General features: G+C 46.1%; 2 protein-coding genes across 2 annotated transcripts in view; one reads left to right on the forward strand and one right to left on the reverse strand.

Moving 5' to 3' along the window:
- Window positions 1–113, reverse strand: part of ACO2 (aconitase 2) — a 61,044-nt gene extending 60,931 nt beyond the window's left edge. The window contains exon 1 of the mRNA XM_039463011.2: window positions 5–113. Within this exon, the coding sequence (XP_039318945.1) occupies window positions 5–40 (36 nt within the window). The 5' untranslated portion in view covers window positions 41–113. The remainder of the gene's footprint in view (window positions 1–4) is intronic.
- A 358-nt stretch (window positions 114–471) lies between these two features.
- On the forward strand, window positions 472–10,866 carry PHF5A (PHD finger protein 5A). Its single transcript, XM_039463060.2, has 4 exons — window positions 472–588; window positions 1,031–1,054; window positions 1,558–1,724; window positions 10,231–10,866. The coding sequence occupies exons 1-4, from the start codon at window positions 537–539 to the stop codon at window positions 10,318–10,320; spliced, it is 333 nt and encodes a 110-aa protein (XP_039318994.1). The 5' UTR covers window positions 472–536; the 3' UTR covers window positions 10,321–10,866.
- The last annotated feature ends 2,555 nt before the right edge of the window (window positions 10,867–13,421 follow it).

Below are 13,421 nucleotides of genomic sequence, written 5' to 3' on the forward strand. Positions count from 1 at the left end.
TCACCTGCAGCCGGGTCACCAGTAGGCTGTAGGGCGCCATTTTGTGCACTGACAAAGATGAGGTCGCGTGAAAGTGACGTGACACACGGCGGTTTTAAAGCCTCTGGGCAGGGGCGTGCCCGAAATAACGAAGCGTCACGGTGAAGGCGGGGGCCTGCCTAGAGGCGCCGGAACCCTGCAAACGCAGTGGGCGGAGCTCACGTGTAATGAACCGACGCGCAAGAGGAAAAAGAGGAAATAAAACTGCCTAAAGTCACTTGCAGAAGTAAATACCAAGCACAGAGATGTTTATCCAATAACAAATTTTAATTATCTCTGCCACCCAAATCTGGGAGTTTTTAAGACTTTCACGCACCTGCCAGGACCTGACCGCCCAGCGATAAAACTCTCGCGAGAGCAAGCGAGGCCTGGTGCAAGGATTGTAAACTGACGGAAGCCTAGAGGACCAATCACAACGACGTGGAGGCAGGAACCGTAGGGATTAAAGGTCGGACGGAAGTTCCCGAAGCTTCCGGTGGCCGGCTTCGTTGGGAACTATGGCTAAACATCATCCTGATTTGATTTTTTGCCGGAAACAGGCTGGTGTTGGTGAGACTGCGCCCTGCCCCCGGCTATCTGGGTAGGGGTAGTGTTAGGATCTGGGGGCTCGGGGGTTTCCATCTCTTCCTTAGGGTCTTGCCTCTCAGGCGCCACGTTTCCCGCCTCTCAGGCGTGGGTGTTGTAGGAGCGCGCAGGTTTTTGGCCTCTGATGAAAAGAGGGTGGGGGTGCGCGTGCTGGAAGCCCCAGGCAGGCGTCGGGGGTGGGATCTGGGCCAAGTCTAGAGAAACTTAGCTTGCTCAGGACTTTGGAAGAGATTCAGAAGGATACTGGGGCTGTGAGTTCGCTTCATGTGGAAATTTGTAAAGATAAAATGGCTATACGCAGGGCTCACTGCAGTCCTTGTTCATGTCCCTGCCCCCAGGTCGAGGATGTACTTCCCCTCTTTGTCAAAACCTTTCATTGTACTTTTTACTGTCTTTGATCTTGCAGCCATTGGAAGACTGTGTGAAAAATGTGAGTGGAACACACCGTCCCAACAACCCACCCTTCCCACTCCCAGTTTCTGTGGAGCCAGCCAAAGTGCCACAAAGGGGTCTTTGAGTAGATGTGCCTGGATCTGGATGCTGGACTTCAACCAAAAGCCCCTCCATCTCCCCACTGCCACTTGCACATATAAAGCTGTATCTATCTCTAGCTTTCAACAGGAAGAATCGCCAGAGTAGCATGACCCCTCCCCAACATACAACATTTTGCCAGCAATTATATAGGCTTATCATCTCCCAAGTGCTTTTCTAAGTTCTTTCCATATGCTAATTGATGAACTTTTGTATGTGTTGAGGGGCTTGAGATGGATGCTGGATAAACCGAGTTTTGTGATCCCAAGAGGAGGGCCCTAAAGTCACTGTCAAAAGGAGACTAGTGTATTTCCCAGGAGACTAGTATATTTCCCCATGGCAGGAGATAGCAGAGGACTGAAAAACTTGCTAGTGAGCATGACTTCATTCTCTTCCTTACAGGTGATGGCAAGTGTGTGATTTGTGACTCCTATGTGCGTCCCTGCACTCTGGTTCGCATATGTGATGAATGTAACTATGGATCTTACCAGGGGCGCTGTGTGATCTGTGGAGGCCCTGGGGTCTCTGATGCCTATTATTGTAAGGAGTGTACCATCCAGGAGAAGGATGTAAGTGTACAGCTTTCCATCTGACCTTTCCTCCTTTTATTTAGTAACACTTTGCCATCCACTGCAATCTCCTATGGTCTATGGAGATTACTGTGTTCATCTAGTCATCTAGGTTATAATTTCTTCAAGTTCTGTGAGTCAAACTGGGTGGAGTCCAATAAAAGGCAGTTATTTTGCATCAAGGGGAAAATGCAAGGGAAGCAAATCTTTGTCAAGACCAGCAATTTCGAGAGCCCTCTCTCTATTCTTTTTATGTCTCTCTGTGATTATTCTTATTCAGAAATGACATCTGCGCCATGCTCAGTGGCTCACGCCTGTAATCCCAGCACTTTGGGAGGCTGAGGCAGGTGGATCATGAGGTCAAGAGTTCCAGACCAGCCTGACCAACATGGTGAAACCTTGACTCTACTAAAAATACAAAAATTAGCCAGGCATATTGGTGTGCACCTGTAATCCCAGCTACTCAGGAGGCTGAAGTAGGAGAATCACTTGAACCCGGGAGGCAGAGGTTGCAGTGAGCAAAAATTGTGCCATTGCACTCCAGTCTGGGTAACAGAGTGAGACTCTGTCTCAGAAAAAAAAAGACATCTGGTTGGGGATGGTGGCTCACACCGGTAATCTCAGCACTTTGGGAGTCCACAGCAGGAGAATGACTTCAGGCCAAGAGTTCAAGACCAGCCTGGGCCATACAGCAAGATCCCATCTCAACAAAAAATAATCATTTTTATTTGAGAAAGGGTCTCTTGCTCTGTGGCCAGGCTGGGGTACAGTGTGATGATCATGTGCAAGGCTCACTGCAGCCTTGACCTCCTGGGCTCAAGCAGTCCTCTCACCTCAGCTTCCCAAGTAGCTGGGACTGCAGGCATACACCACCACACCTAGCTAATTTGTTTTCTTTTTTTTTTTTTTGAGATGGGGAGTTTTGCCCTTGTTGCCTAGGCTGGAGTACATTGGCACAATCTTGGCTCACCACAACCTCCACCTCCTGGTTCAAGTGATTCTCCTGCCTCAGCCTCCCAAGCAGCTAAGATTACAGGCATGTGTCACTACACCCAACAATTTTTTCTGTATTTTTAGTAGAGACAAGGTTTCTCCATATTGGTTAGGCTGGTCTCAAACTCCTGACCTCAGGTGATCTGCCTGCCTCAGCCTCCCAAACTGCTGGGATTACAGGCATGAGCTGCCATGTCCAGCCTGGCTAATTTTTTTGTAGAGATGGGGTCTCGTTTTATTTGCCTGGATTGGTCTCGAGCTCCTGAGCTCAAGCAATCCTCCTGCCTGAGCCTCCTCAAGAACTGGATTACAGGCATGAGCCATCATGACTGGCCAAAAAAAAATTTTTCATTAGTCGGGTGTGGTGGTATGCACCTGTGGTCCCAGCTACCTGGGAAGCTGAGGTGGGTGAATCACTTGAGCCTAGGAGGTCAAGGCTGCAGTGAGCCGTGTTCACGCCACTGCACTCCAGCCTGGGTGATAAAGACCCTGTGTGTTTAATTAGTCCTGTACAGTGCATGTTGTGTCACAGCCACTCATTAATACCTCATATCTATCATTAAGCACTATTTGGGTATATATCATGACAAAGTTGAATTTGGGACAATTCAAGTTGACATCAGCTTTAAGCAGGTAACGTATGTCTTTGGTTTAATATTGTAGTAATTATTGTGGACTTGCATCGTGATTTTTTTTGTCCCTTGACATTGTGTATGACAGTGGCTACTTAAATTATTCAACTCTCTGAGCCAAAAGCCAGGAGAGAGAGTTTATAGACCAGTGCTACAGGCAAGGTTTACCCCATTTCTTTAGGTTAGTGCTGGCAGCAGAGGTTTCTAGGTGGGAAACTGAATCAGCTTGTTTTCTTCAAAAAACAAAACAAAAGGAAGTATGGTATTGTCCCACTAGGTTAATGATGGTACCCAGTTACCTAATTCAATTCTAATTTAGAACAAGGCAAAAGATAGACAATTCTTCATATTCCCATGAGCAAAGAATAGGTCTTTTACAGATGTTATCACACCTAGTTCCTTATTTAAACTTTGTTAAATAGGGATGACTATTATGATGCCCATTTTATAGTTCCTCTGGCAAGCCCAGGCTGTTCTACTAACTCTTGTAGTGTCCCCTTTACAATTGCTTTTGGGATGTGCCCATGGTGAAGGCAACAACCCCAGTGCCTTGTTTCATGCACTTGGATCCTGCCTACTCCCAGTGAGTGGGAGAGATTGGCCCAGATAAGACTACACCGTTGGGCTGGGCACGGTGATTCATGCCTGCAATCCCAGCACTTTGGAAGGCCGAAGTGGGTGGATCACCTGAGGTCAGAAGTTTGAGACCACCCTGGCCAACAGGTAAAACCTCATCTCTACCAAAAATACAATATTAGCTGGGCATGTTGGCACATGTCTGTAATCTCAGCTACTCAGGAGGCTGAGGCAGGAGAATAGCTGGAACCCAGGAAGTGGAGGTTGCAGTCACCTGAGCCAAGATCATGTCATTGCACTCCAGTATGGGCAACAAGAGCAAAATTCCATCTTAAAAAAAAGAGAACACCATCTATCTTCTGTTGTTTAGGGGATGAGAAAGGTCCTGAAATGCCAAAAACCTAACTTCCGTTAGTGATTCGGACCTTTCTCTTGTCCTCGACTCTGATTTGCATTTACTTTCAACTGTCAAGTCATATCCGGCTGTCTAGAAATCCAGATCTAGTCTGCTAGCTAGATTACACTTCATTAGAGGCAGGATTTTGGTTTGTCTATTTGCCTGTCCTTTTCCATAGGTTGTGGTGCAATGTCTGACATACGGTGCAAGGGTACATATGTTTTGGTGCTGCCCCTGTAAGTCATCCAGAGGTATCCCTGTAGGGTGTCTAGTACATGATAGGTATTTGGTAATTCTGGTCTATAAGCAGTGAAACCATGATAAGCTAACAGCAGTGAAGAAAAGTTACAAATAGTGTCTAAACTAGCTACACGATGCAGTTAAGATAGCATTTTCTTGAATTTTTGCATGGTTATAGCTAGAGTTCTTGTTTTTTTTTTTTGAGACGGAGTTTCGCTCTTGTTACCCAGGCTGGAGTGCAATGGCGCGATCTCAGCTCACCGCAACCTCCGCCTCCTGGGTTCAGGCAATTCTCCTGCCTCAGCCTCCTGAGTAGCTGGGATTACAGGCACGCACCACCATGCCCAGCTATTTTTTTTGTATTTTTAGTAGAGACGGGGTTTCACCATGTTGACCAAGATGGTCTCGATCTCTTGACCTTGTGATCCACCCGCCTCGGCCTCCCAAAGTGCTGGGATTACAGGCTTGAGCCACCGCGCCCGGCTAATTTTTCTATTTTTAGTAGAGACGGGGTTTCACCATGTTGACCAAGATGGTCTCGATCTCTTGACCTTGTGATCCACCCGCCTCGGCCTCCCAAAGTGCTGGGATTACAGGCTTGAGCCACCGCGCCCGGCCATAGCTAGAGTTCTTATCTGGCGTAAGATTGCAACCAGAGAATGCTTAATAAATGTTAATTGCTGTCTGACTCCTCTGAATGTAGTGTGTGAACTGATACCTTTAGATCCTTGTGCCTCATTCTGTCCGTGAGACTTAATTTAGATGTCACTTCCCCTACTTGACATTATACATGAAAGTTCTGAGGATATTTGAGACGGAATCTAGCTCACATTTTCAGCACTAGTTTCCAAGGAACACAAAGCAGTCCAGTGACATGATCCAGGCTCTCAGCCTTACAGATCATCATGTAGATTAAGTGGCCAAGGCTTTTTCCTATGAAGAAACCTGCCTACAACCCAAGCAACCCTTGTTATTGTTCTCTTCCTGAAACATTCATAATTTATAAGGGAATTAGTCAGGTAAACTAAGCTAGGTGTTCTCATTTATAATTTTTTAAAGCCACAAGAATAACCAGGAGACAGGGATAATGTCTGTGGACATTGCTATCAGAGGACTAATTTGCAGGTTCTTATGGTGCCATATTGTATAATCTCCTTCGTCTTGACTCCTTTGTTCCTTTTCCTTACCATTTTCCTCAGTTCTTAACAACCAGAAAATAATAAAAATGGCACTAACATTTATGAAGCTTTTAATATATGCCAGGTACTCTGCTGAACATTGTTTTCCAAAAGTTATGTGTGATACAGATGAGGATGCTAAAGCTTAGAGATGTTAAAGCAACTTGGTGGGCACAAGGTCACATGGCTAATAGGTGACTGATCCAGGACTAGAACCTAGGTGGTCTGACTCAATGTTTCTTTCTTTTCTTTATTATTATTACTATTTTTGAAATGGAGTTTCCCTCTTGTTGCCAAGGCTGAGTGCAGTGGTGCAATCTTGGCTCACTACAATCTCCATCTCCTGGGTTCAAGCACTTCTGCTTCAGCTTCCCAAGTAGCTGGGATTACAGATGTGAGTCACCATGCCTGGTGTTTTTTTGTTTGTTTTTTTTGTTCTTTTTGAGATGGAGTCTCACTCTTTTCGATCCCAGGCTGGTGTGCAGTGGCAGGATCTTGGCTCACTGCAACCTCCGCCTCCCGGGTTCAAACAATTCTCCTGTCTCAACCCCCCCGAGAAGCTGGGATTACAGGTGTGTGCCACCACACCTGGCTAATTTTTATATTTTTGGTAGTAACAGGGTTTCAACTTGTTGGCCAGGATGGTCTCAAACTCCTGACCTCGTGATCTACCCACCTTGGCCTCCCAAAGTTCTGGGATTACAGGTGTGAGCTACTGCACCCAGCCTAATTTTTGCATCTTTAGGAGAGATGGGGTTTCACCATGTTGGTCAGGCTGGTCTCAAACTCCTGACCTCAGATGATCTGCCCGCCTCGGCCTTCCAGTGTGTTGGGATTACAGGCATGAGCCACTGCACCCAGCCTGACTCAGTATTTCTTAACCTTTTATTTTTTTTTCTCATTGCACTCCTAAGGAAAAAAGTTAAAAGTTAATTAAATTTTGGGGCTTGGTGCAGTGGCTCACATCTGTAATCCCAGCACTTTGGGAGGCTGAGGTAGGCAGATCACCTAAATTCAGGAGTTCGAGACCAGCCTAGCCAACATGGTGAAACCTCATCTCTAGTAAAAATACAAAAATTAGCTGGTATGGTAGCAGGCGCCTGTAATAACATCTACTCAGGAGGCTCAAGCGGGAGAGTTGCTTGAACCTGGGAGGTGGAGGTTGCAGTGAGCTGAGATGGCACTATTGCACTCCAGCCTGGGCAACACAGCAAGACTCCATTTCCCAAAAAAAAAAAAAAAAATCTAGTCACTTGTCACCCATGGTCCTAAAATGTTAGCTTTGTGTGTTTTCAGATATTTTTGTAGTTATTGATCTCAGCCCCCAGAGAAAGAGATTTGTTGAATTAGAAATGAGAAGGCTGGCCGGGTGCAGTGGCTCATGCCTGTAAGCTCAGCACTTTGGGAGGCCGAGGTGGGTGAATCACGAGGTCAGGAGATGGAGACCATCTGAGCTAACATGGTGAAACCCTGTCTCTACTAAAAATATTTTAAACATCAGCCAGGCGTGGTGACATGTGCCTGTAATCCCAACTACTCAGGAGGCTGAGGCAGGAGAATCACTTGAACCCAGGAGGTGGACGTTGCAATGAGCTGAGATTGCGCCACTGCACTCCAGCCTGGGTGACAGAGCAAGACTCTGTCTCAAAAAATAATAATCCTTTTTAAAAAAAGAAAATGAGCCGGGCGCGGTGGCTCAAGCCTGTAATCCCAGCACTTTGGGAGGCCGAGGCGGGTGGATCACGAGGTCAAGAGATCGAGACCATCCTGGTCAACATGGTGAAACCCCGTCTCTACTAAAAATACAAAAAAGTAGCTGGGCATGGTGGCACATGTCTGTAATCCGAGCTACTCAGGAGGCTGAGGCAGGAGAATTGCCTGAACCCAGGAGGCGGAGGTTGCGGTGAGCCGAGATGGCGCCATTGCACTCCAGCCTGGGTAACGAGTGAAACTGCGTCTCAAAAAAAAAAAAAAAAAGAAAAAAAGAAAATGAGATGGCTAAGGAGTTGATTAATTCATACTATCACCTAATATCACAGGACTCAAACCCTGACATGGGTGTTTAGTAAAATCAACATACCTGTAAGGGTTTTCCAATTGCAGCTTCCCTGGTTTTCTTCCCATCATCTCTAATCAACTGATGGAGTCATCATTTGTGTAGAACACAGCTTCCCAGGGGCTTCACTGAAAGCACTCAAACTCACTGAATGGCCAGGGCAGCCTGTCGTGACAGATCAGTGCATGGTCTGTCAACAGTCATCTGTCTCTAGCATACTAGTGCTCTGTGTCAAAGACCACATGTGAAATAAGGTGAATTAATGAAGATACATAAAACCCATTTTTCTCCTATGGTATTCAAAATGTAAGGTACTATTTCTTTTTTTTTTTTTTTTAAATAGGTGGTATCTTGCTGTTCTGGCCATGCTGGTCTTAAACTCCTGGCCTCAAGCAGTTCTGCTTCATCCTCCCAGACTGCTGGGATTACAGGCATGAGCCACCACGCCTGGCTGGTACTATTTCTTAAAGTCTTTTGGGCTTTTTTCCCTTTCTGGTATCCTCTCCATACTTGAGATAGTGCAGGAGGGCTAGACAGCTTGTTCTGCAGTGATTATTAACATTTTTTTTAACCACTCAAGGAAAACCCTTTGGACATTTAAGAGTTTCATATTCTACCTCAACTGTACCATATTTTTTAGTAGAGATGGGGTTTTACCATGTTAGCCAGGATGGTCTCAATCTCTTCGCTTCATGATCCACCCGCTTCCGCCTCCCAAAGTGCTGGGATTACAGGCGTGAGCCACCACACCCGGCTGAGAATCCAACATTCTAAGTGTAATTTGTAGGTCATTGGATAGAGCAGGCGTCCCCAAATTTTTACACAGGAGGCCAGTTCACTGTCCCTCAGACCGTTGGAGGGCCGCCACATACTGTGCTTCTCTCACTGACCACCAATGAAAGAGGTGCCCCTTCCTGAAGTGCGGTGGGGGTGCCGGATAAATGGCCTCAGGGGGCCGCAGTTTGGGGATGCCTGGGATAGAGGGTAGGCAGGCTCTGAGCACATTCTTAGGTGTTTAGTAAATTTTTTTTTTTTTTTTTTTAAGACAAGTGTCTCACTCTGTCACCAGGTGCCAGGCTGGAGTGCAGTGGCACAACCTCAGCTCACTGCACTCTCCGCTTCCCAGGTTCAAGCAATTTCCTGCCTCAGCTCTCAAGTAGCCAGGACTACAGGCGGGCACCACTACACACAGCTAATTTTTTTGTATTTTTAGTAGAGATGGGGTTTCACCACGTTGGCCAGGATGGTCTCCATCTCTTGACCTCGTGATCCGCCTACCTCAGCTGTTATTTTACTTATTTTTTTGAGACAGAGTCTTGCTTTTGTCTCCCAGGCTAGAGTGCAGTGGCATGACCTCAGCTCACTGCAGTCTTAGCCTCCTGAGTAGCTGGGATTACAGGTGTTAGACACTGCCCGGCTAATTTTTGTATATTTAGTAGAGATGGGTTTTTACCGTGTTGGTCAGGCTGGTCTTGAACTCCTGACCTCAGGTGATCTGCCTGCCTTAGCCTTCCAAAGTGCTAGGATTACAGGCATGAACCACCATGCCTAGCCTGTAATCCCAGCACTTTGTGGGGCTCAGGTGGGCAGATCATGAGGGCAGGAGTTTGAGACCAGCCTGGCCAACATGGTGAAACCTGGTCTCTACTAAAAATACAAAAATTAGCCTGGTGTGGTGGCGGGCACCTATAATCCCAGCTCCTTGGGAGGCTGAGGCAGGAGAATTGCTTGAACCCCGGAGGCAGAGGCTGCAGTGAGCCAAGGTTGCACCATTGCACTCCAGCCTGGGCAACAGCACGACTCCGTCAAAAAAAAAAATTACTGATGATAGATCAAATAGGGTAATAGGATAACTGGTAAGATAAATGGCTAAACCATTAATCCAAAAGTTATAAAATGGTCTTTCGTAAGTGCAAAGAGATTGGGAAGAAACAGTGCTGATAGATCTCAGCCTCCCAATTAAGGAGATACTGGTGTTTAGACACATTTGCAAACCCATTTATTGTGGGCTTCAAATAATAAGGTGAGAAGTTGAACTCTGACCAATTTTTTTTTTTTTTTTTTTAGTAAGACGGGGTTTCACCATGTTGGTCAGGCTGGTCTTGAACTCCTGACCTCAGGTGATCCACCCGCCTTGGCCTCCAAAGTGCTTGGATTACAAGCATGAGCCACCATGCCCAACCAAATTTTTTTTTTTTTCCCCAAGAGATGGGGTCTCGCTATGTTGCCCATAGTGGGGTAACAGTAGCTGGCTATTCACAGGCATTATCATAGCTTACTATGGCCTCAAACTCCTGGGCTCGTGATCCTCCTGCGTCAGCCTACTGAGTAGCTGGGACTAAAGACACATGCTACCACACTGGGCTTAAATTTTTTATCTTAATTCACTCTTGGTTCAGGCTCAAAGACTTAACTTTTCTGTTCTGTTTTCTAGAGAGATGGCTGCCCAAAGATTGTTAATTTGGGGAGCTCTAAGACAGATCTCTTCTATGAACGCAAAAAATATGGCTTCAAGAAGAGGTGATTCGTTGGTGGCCTCTTCCTTCCCCCCACATCAAGGTGCTGCAGCTACCAGAAAAGATACCTACTACTACCAGCGGAAAGGGAGCAGAGCACAGAGCATCACCAGGAATGTCTGCTAGTGTACTGGCAGCTTTCCACTCTCCTCTCACCCAAACATGGGGTATGGATGGAAAAGGATTCTTCACAGAGCACTCTGGCACACTATCAGAGAAAAATTGATACATTAGTTAGTAGTGTTTCTTGAATTTTAGAAGGAAAGATCTTGTCTCCATATTGATATGTTCTTCCACAACCAAGATCTTCTAAAAAGAAATAATATTTTAGTCTTCTGCTTGAGGAGTTGACTGTGAAGCTATGCCCAGTGAAAAACATGTTCCTGCAGCAGCTCCGGTGGCAACTGTCTTGAGGAACCTTCGGTGTGTGGTGGGAAGCGATCAGAACAAGAAATGTAGGCATTTACTCTTTTGTGCTGGTGTTATGTTATTTCCTTCTTAGAAATTGGAAACCTTTTCTGTTGCTATTATATTAATAAAGTTGGTGTTTATTTTCTGGTAGTCACTTCAGGAATTTATTTTAATCACCCAGGAATTTGTGATTCTAAACAGAGGTAGTGGGATTGGTTAAGTACCTTATCCTCTTATTACCACTGGAAGGAATTCAAAACCACCCGTGCCTTTCATTATAGGTAAATCAAAGTCATTTTTAGAAACATACTGTTTTTTCCTTCCTGTCCAACTTTAATTTTGAACTGAAGAGACCGCTTCCAGTAATGGTGGAGGCTGGGCACAGTGGTTCATGCCTGTAATCCCAACACTTTGGGAGACCCAAGAGTTCAAGACCACCCTGGGCAACATTGCAAAAACCAATCTCTATGAAAACTAGTTGGGTGCAGTGGCATGCACCTTCTGGCTTCTCAGAAGGCTGAGATGGGAGGATTGCTTGAGCTTGGGAGGGTGAGGCTGCAGTGAACGGTGATCCTGCCACTGCACTCCAGACTGAATGACAGACTGAGACTCCATCTCAAAGTAAAATAATGATGGAGAGAAAGAAAAATTGATGAGATAGGAGTACTTTGACTTGTTTCATAAAGTACTTTTTAATTTTTATTTTTCATAAAGGAAAATAAAATTTTTTCATTAAATCTATCCTTAAGGATAGATTTCATTATGAGAAGGCCTATTATTATTATTATTTTTTTTTTTTGAGACAGAGTTTCGCTCTTGTTACCCAGGCTGGAGTGCAATGGCACGATCTCGGCTCACCGCAACCTCCGCCTCCTGGGTTCAGGCAATTCTCCTGCCTCAGCCTCCTGAGTAGCTGGGATTACAGGCACGTGCCACCATGCCCAGCTAATTTTTTGTATTTTTAGTAGAGACGGGGTTTCACCATGTTGACCAGGATGGTCTCAATCTCTTGACCTTGGGATCCACCCGCCTCGGCCTCCCAAAGTGCTGGGATTACAGGCTTGAGCCACCGCGCCCGGCCCCAAGAAGTAAATGAACAGACAAAGGTCAGATTTAGGCATTTTTTACCCTAACTCAACTGTCATTTCTGCCTGTTGTGATAAACGAGTTATCCCAAGGAGGCATATTGACAGTTTGAGACAGCAAGTCAAGTTGGTCTTTAATAACACAGATGTAGAAAAACATCAGTATGGGCTCCGAGGCTCACACCTGTAATCCCAGCACTTTGGGAGCTCGAGGCGGACTGATCACAAGATCAGGCGTTTGAGACCAGTCTAACCAACATGGTGAAACCCTATCTCTACTAATAACACAAAAATTAGCCCGGCATGGTGGTGCATGCCTGTAATCCCAGCTACTCAGGAGGCTGATGCAGGAGAATTGCTTAAACCCGAGAGGCAGAGGTTGCAGTGAGCCAAGATCCCGCTCCTGCACTCCAGCCTGGTGAGAATAAGGCTCTGCCTCAAAAAAAAAAAAAGCATCAGGTCCTGAGGAATCTAAGGACTTCACCCAAGTCTAATCTATACTACGCTTAGCAAAGCCGGGGGATAAAAAAAATGAGTCTTCGGACTTCTCCAGGGTTTTGGTTTGGGTCAACAACTTTTGATTGTTTATGATATGCTGAATATCCAAAATTGAATTAAAATTACCTCTGCCTTCAAAGCACTCTGTAAGGAAGCCTGACAGAAATGGTTCTAGTGGCTGGGCGTGCCTATAATCCCCAGCATTTTGGGAGGCCAAGGTGGGCAGATCACCTGAGGTCAGGAGTTTCAAGACCAGCCTGACTAGCATGGCAAAACCCCATCTCTACTAAAAATTTAAAAAATTAGCCAGGCAGTGGTTGCCACCTGTAGTCCCAGCTACTTGGGAGGCTGAGGCACAACAATCGGTTGAACCCAGGAGGCAGAGGTTGTAGTGAGCCAATATTGCAACACTGCACTTCAGCCTGGGCAACAGCAAGATTCAGAGACAACATACATACAGACAGATACACACACACACACACACACACACTGGGCAACAGCAAGATTCAGAGACACACACACACACACACACAGTCTGGGCACAGTGGCTTATGCCTGTAATGCCTACACTTTGGGAGGCTGAGGTGGGTGGATCACCTGAGGTCCAGGAGTTTGAGACCAGCCTGCCCAGCACAGTGAAACCCCATCTCTACTGAAAATACAAAAATTCACCAGGTATGCTTGCAGGCGCCTATAATCCCAGCTACTCGGGAGGCTGAGGCAGAATTGCTTGAACCTAGGAGGCAGACGCTGGGGTGAGCCTGTGCCTGCAATCCCAGTTACATGGGAGGCTGAGGCACGAGAATGCTTGAACCCAGGAGGCGGGGGTTGCAGTGAGCTGAGATCGCCACTGTACTCCAGCCTGGAGACAGAGTGAGACTCCATCTCAAAAATAAAAATAAATAAAAATTTAAAAATAGCAATTTTGGTTGGGTGTGGTGGCTTATGCCTGTAATCTCAGCACTTTGGGAGGCTGAAGCAGGTGGATCACTTGAGGTCAGGAGTTTGAGACCAGCCTGACCAACATGGTGAAACCCCATCTCTACAAAAAATACAAAAATTACCTGGGTATAATGGTGAATGCCTGTAATCCCAGCTACTCCAGAGGCTGAGGC

Source organism: Saimiri boliviensis, chromosome 21, assembly GCF_048565385.1.
Source record: "Saimiri boliviensis isolate mSaiBol1 chromosome 21, mSaiBol1.pri, whole genome shotgun sequence".
Lineage (NCBI taxonomy): Eukaryota > Metazoa > Chordata > Mammalia > Primates > Cebidae > Saimiri > Saimiri boliviensis.

Excerpts from the sequence above, each read along its gene's own strand:
- PHF5A (XM_039463060.2), top strand. The coding sequence starts at position 537 with ATGGCTAAACATCATCCTGATTTGATTTTTTGCCGGAAACAGGCTGGT. Across the intron at positions 1,055-1,557 it reads TGGAAGACTGTGTGAAAAAT|GTGATGGCAAGTGTGTGATT; the intron begins GTGAGTGGAACA and ends TCTTCCTTACAG. Across the intron at positions 1,725-10,230 it reads GTACCATCCAGGAGAAGGAT|AGAGATGGCTGCCCAAAGAT; the intron begins GTAAGTGTACAG and ends TCTGTTTTCTAG.